At 38.4% G+C, this 6,000-nt stretch overlaps 1 protein-coding gene across 3 annotated transcripts in view; it reads right to left on the minus strand.

The window, feature by feature from the left end:
• LOC117409642 (rab11 family-interacting protein 5-like) overlaps positions 1 to 5,242 on the minus strand; it is a 59,902-nt gene extending 54,660 nt beyond the window's left edge. For all 3 annotated transcript variants that reach the window (XM_034015953.3, XM_034015952.3, XM_034015951.3), the window contains exon 1: positions 4,639 to 5,242. In XM_034015953.3, coding sequence (XP_033871844.3) covers positions 4,639 to 5,012 — 374 coding nt within the window. In that variant the 5' untranslated portion in view covers positions 5,013 to 5,242. The remainder of the gene's footprint in view (positions 1 to 4,638) is intronic.
• Positions 5,243 to 6,000: the final 758 nt, after the last annotated feature.

The raw sequence follows: 6,000 nt of genomic DNA on the forward strand, positions 1-6,000 counted from the left end.
CCATACTCTCCACCTGCAGAGATACCAGCTGGCAAGCTCTGAAGGACCAGAGTAGCGCTGTGTCATCATCACAAGATCCACAGCACCAAGACGGGATTGTTTTTACACTTTCGTTTACACTGAAAGTGAATTCTGGGTTGACTGCTCTCTCTGCTTGCTTCACGTACCCGTGTCTGGACAAGCCTTCTGGGAAGGTCTTGTGGGTTTACAGCTTGTTTACATTCCCCAAAGGTAGCTCTGTCAGAACACAACCCTGCTCAGTGCATACCCTCCAACATTTGACAGATGAAAATAGGTACACTATATTGGTGATATTATTATTAGGCTTCCAAGCCAGAATGGCAGGGGAAGCCTATTGTTATTGTAAAGATTTTTATTAGGCTTCCAAGCTGGCTTGGAAAACCTGTTGTTATGGTAAAGATTTTATTGTATTATTTTTTAGGCTGCCAGGCCATAGGCTGGGAAACTTATTGTTATTGCTGTGTTTATTATTAGGCTTCCAGGCCCATAGGGCTGGGAAGCCTATTGTTATTGAACATATGTTGTAGGTCACATGGTTTGGCCACCATATTGGATTGAAAAAAAACATTTTGCCTAAATGTAAAAATGTGTCTTTCGAAACCTACTTATTGCAGAGTGCTGAAAGTTGGTATATTTGTTGAGGGATAGTCCAAGATTATGCTGCATGATGTCATAATCACACGGTACAGACGTCCATTTAACCAACTAACTCTTAACTTGATAGGCATCATCATGGGGACAATAGAATTCAGATATGGCAAAATGGTGTTCTTTTGTAAAACAAGATGGTGGCCAGACCTACGTTTCGTTCTTAAATTTAAAACCACTTCAGTTGAAAAATTGTTTATTTGATTAACTCGAAAGTTGACAAGCATCATTCCTGTGTCAAAACAATCGACTTTTTCAAAAATGGTGTTTGTGAATAAACCAATATGGCCACCTGAAATTTCTTTAAAAGCCTTTCCAAATCTTCGGACAAATGTAAAACTAGCTTATAACTCCTTACAGTGCAGATAGGTTAATGGTTACTATGGAACACATATAGGAAACCATACGTGCTCCATCCAAAAATGACCTTGCCTGCAACCTTTGACTTCTCCTTAAGTTAAAATGTAAAACTAACTTGTAACTCCTTACAGTGTGTAGCTAGGGTCATGGTTACTATGGTGTTTAAAGTTAAAAAGTATCGTGAGATAATGAACTAATGCACTATTTTGAATTGAAACTGCTCTATAAAACTGATCTGTTGCTGACACTTGTGCTGCAATGCTACAGCTTGCCAAAATATCCAACTGGTACTAACTTGGAAGCCGTAAAACTGCCTGGCAGTTCTAGTTATCATTATTATTACAAGGTTAGAGCAAATTTAAGGTAGTTGTTTAAACAATAAAAAACAACCCATTAAAAAAACAATACAGCTACAGGAAGGAATGCAGTACTATATTTTTCAGAATTGATCAGTGCTTATTTTATGGAGGGGATTTAGTTTATCAAAGTAATGGCTGTATTTATCTTTATTGTGATTTAGTAAGGTTCATTAAGTTTTTCCAATATTATAACAGCAAGAGAACATTCAAGGAGGAGGTAAAATGTCTAAGAGATACAAATGGCAAAATCATAGACGATGAGAAAAAAATAGCAAATATATAAAATGATTACTTTTCAGAAGTTTTTACAAAGAAGGATACGGACAACATGCCCCACATGTCGATCTGTTCCTATCCAGTTTTAAATAACTTTAGCATAACAGAGGCAGAAGTGTTAAAGGGACTAGGAGCTCTTAAAATAAACAAATCCCCTGGACCGGATGAGATTCTCCCAATAGTACTCAAAGAAATGAAAGATGTTATTTACAAACCGCTAACCAAGATCATGCAACAGTCTCTTGAGACAGGGGTTGTACCGACAGACTGGAGAATTGCAAATGTAATACTGATCCACAAAAAGGGAGACAAAACCGAACCAGGTAATTACAGACCAATAAGCCTGACTTCTATATGGAAACTTATATAAACTATAATAAGATCCAAAATGGAAAATTACCTACATGGTAACAGTATCCTGGGACACCGTCAGCATGGTTTTAGGAAAGGGAGATTGTGTCTAACTAACCTGCTTGACTTTTTTAAGGATGCAACATCGACAATGGATAACAGCAAAGCATATGACATGGTTTATTTAGATTTCCAGAAAGTTTTTGACAAATTCCCACATAAAAGATTATTTCTCAAACTGAACACAGTAGGGATTACATATAGAAAACAGAAATACTGATTAGAGGAGAAACCTCAAAATGGAGCGAGGAAACCAGTGGTGTACCACAGGGATCAGTATTAGGTCCTCTGCTATTCCTAATCTACATTAAGGACTTAGATTCTGGTACAGTAAGGAAACTTGTTAAATTTGCAGATGACACAAAAATAGGAGGACTGACAAACACTGTTGCAGCAGTAAAGGTCATTCAAAATGATCTAGACAGCATTCAGAACTGGGCAGACACATGGCAATGACATTTAATAGAGAAATGTGTAAGGTACTGCACACAGGCAATAAAAATGTGAATTATAAATACCATATGGGAGGTACTGAAATTGAAGAAGGAATCTATGAAAAAGACCTAGGAGTTTATGTTGACTCAGAAATGTCTTCATCTAGACAATGTGGGGAAGCTATAAAAAAAGGCCAACAAAATGCTCCGATATAGGGCGTCTGCTAAGAAATAAATAAATAAATAAATAATACATTTAAAATCAAGGGAAGTAATGTTAAAACTTTACAATGCATTAGTAAGACCTCACCTAGAATACTGTGTTCAGTTCTGATCACCTCGCTACAAAGAGGATATTGCTGCTCTAGAAAGAGTGCAAAGAAGAGCAACCAGAATCTATTCAGTCTTTCAGACTACACAGCGATCTGATTCAAGCATTCATAATTCTAAAAGTTATTGACAATGTCGACCCAAGGGACGTTTTTGACCTGAAAAAAAGAAACAAGGACCAGGGGTCACAAATGGAGATTAGATAAAGGGGCATTCAGAACAGAAAATAGGAGGCACTTTTTTACACAGCAAATTGTGGGAGTCTGGAACCAACTCCCCAGTAATGTTGTTGAAGCTGACACCCTGGGATCCTTCAAGAAGCTGCTTGATGAGATTCTGGGATCAACAAGTTACTAACAACCAAAAGAGCAAGATGGGCCAAATGGCCTCCTCTTGTTTGTAAACTTTCTTATATTCTAAGGTTTGTTTTTTTGACAGGACTATACATTTAATATAAGAACAAGAAGTTTGTTTTAAAATACGTATGCTTTTTGATAGGATCACAACAAAGCATACTCACTGTACTCGGGACAGAATGGATTTTAAAATTCGGTAGAGGATCCTATGTAGTGTTATTTTCAGGTACGCGTTAAAGAGGTACTCACTGCATAACGCTAGCTCTCAGCCTAGACAACTTCCTCTAAAATGTAGGGAAACGTCCATTCAAATCTGGTACGTTATGCTGGTACATTTATCATCTGCAATACATTGGGTCTTGTACAATTGTTTTTATTTGTGCAACTTTGCGGTGACTTCTCATTTTGTAGTGAATTGTTTTTTTCTTATAAGAGATTCCAGTTTAAGTTTGCAAAAATATTATGTATAATTAACGGTAAATGTGCTTCTTTTTGACAATCGCAAAACACCCAGGTCAGGTTTTGGTACGTGTACCACATTCTGACAAATGAAATGTACCACACTATACCGGTACCAAAGTAAGACAGACGGTATACCGGCCAAATTGTTACTGTTGGAGGGTGTGTCATCCCTGTCCCTTGCTGCTACTTGCAGCGGCAGGAGATCATAATTTACACCCGTCTCACACCTCAAAATGGTGTTGCGTACTAGGACATTCCAGGACACAGGCATTATTGGACAGGTTTAAGTGCATTCTAATTTAGGCCTTTTCCTCAGAACTAAGGCATGTAGGATCTTGTTCTAACAAGGCCTCAGCAAACACTGCTGTCATTAAGGTTTCCCTCAGTTAGTTATGCACATATCTGTCTGAACCATTACATCTTTAAGGATTTTCGTATTTTTGCCTGAACATGTTTCAAGTATGTTTACAACAAAACCTATGGACTGCTAACTCTATCAGCCTTGATCAAATTATACCTGAAGCAAACCTCTAGGCTTACACCCTCTGCTTTATTGTTATTTAAAATACATAATTTAAAAACAAAATTGGATGTAATGAAATATTAAAGTAATTAAAAATTCTCTATTATTTGAGTAGTGCGCAGGCAATACTGCATCACTTGAATTCACGCTCTGCATCTTTAAATGGGCACTTAAACACAGCATAGTAGTAAGTGAACTAAAGTACATGTTTGCATCTAAAAAACACACCCAAAAATGAATCGTAACGTTTTATAACGTATTTTTTTTTATTTAATTCAACTTGTGATGTCATTCAAATAAAACTCTGTCTGTGCTGTGTAGGGATGAACCGTGCAAACAATGTTACAGTTCAGATTCCACACTGCCAAGAAAATAAACGAGTCCGGAGCACATGATGATGTGAAAACTTCCCTCCCACACACAAAAAACTTTAAAGCCTAAAATTGAAAATAACTTACCCGTTATTCCGCGAGCTCTTCTCCTGAAATATTTTATCCAGCGGAATAATAGCTTGCCCCAAAAAGTTATCCAGCCCAATCAACGACCTATGCATCACGATTAGGACCAGATCGCTGCTCCCTGGGGGATAAGCGGACCTGCAGTCTGCCTCCAGCACCCCCGGGAGCAGCTCAAACGAGCATTCCTCTTTCCATTCGGGAGAAGTCGTCTTTTCAACCACAGAGGTGGAGAATTTCTCCTTCCCAACCTGGATGATGGTGTACACATCGCTGGTTCCATGTTTGCCTTTCGCCCTCAAGCCCTTAGCCCGTAAAACTGTCACCTGGACGTGGGTCGGCACCCATCTATTATCGTCGTCTACGTGTAGCGACATAATACAAAATAATAATACAGATTGTTAGAGCTACTGGTAGTCGCCGCCCTCTCCCCCTAGCCTTGGAAACTGTTCAAATACAGTTGCGCATTATTTTCTTTTCTCCTCCCAAAGTTTTTTACGTTCTGGTTTCTTCTCTGCCCTTCGCTGCCTGCTGTACTGCTATGCTAGCTGGTTCTTTCGGATCTCTGCAGCGCGGCTCCAACTGGAGAGACCAAAGCATTCGGTGACGTCACTGATCCGCTATTTATCCTCCCTGCCTACTAGGAAGTAACAGACCGATCGCTGTATAAAACTGTATAATGCTCGTCTCATTATAGTATCTCAGGAAAAACAATTACTGCATCTTGTTATGAAGTAATTAGCATGAAACTAGGTTACTGTAATAAAAACTGTAACATAACTTGCATCTTGTTGATATTTACATAAAGGCAAATGTTACTACCAGTATTTTTTACTGACAATTTAGGCAGCTGATTCCACTGCTGAACAAAACGAATTTTTAATATTACCACCAATTTCACTTTCTCTAAACTTAAAGTCAATACAATATAGGTAATTTTCTTTCTTCAACCCTGGCAGCAGTTATTTGGGGCTTCTTACTGGCAGTAGAGTTTGTACTGGTAATAGGAAACTCCATAAAGACTGCTGCCAGTTTTACAGAACATAATCTGGGTTTGTTTATATTATGATGTAGAGATTAAAAGCAGGATGACTTTTACTGGTACTTACAGATTGGTGTTGTCACTATCTGCATAAAATTATTTCTTAATACAACTACCCATTTCACTTTCTCTAAACTAAAGGCCAATACAATCAGGGCAGCAGTGTGGAGTAGTGGTTAGGGCTCTGGACTCTTGACTGGAGGGTCGTGGGTTCAATCCCAGGTGGGGGACACTGCTGTTGTACCCTTGAGCAAGGTACTTTACCTAGATTGCTCCAGTAAAAACCCAACTGTATAAATGGGTAATTGTATGTAAAATAATGT

This window comes from Acipenser ruthenus, chromosome 2, assembly GCF_902713425.1.
Source record: "Acipenser ruthenus chromosome 2, fAciRut3.2 maternal haplotype, whole genome shotgun sequence".
NCBI classification, from domain to species: domain Eukaryota; kingdom Metazoa; phylum Chordata; class Actinopteri; order Acipenseriformes; family Acipenseridae; genus Acipenser; species Acipenser ruthenus.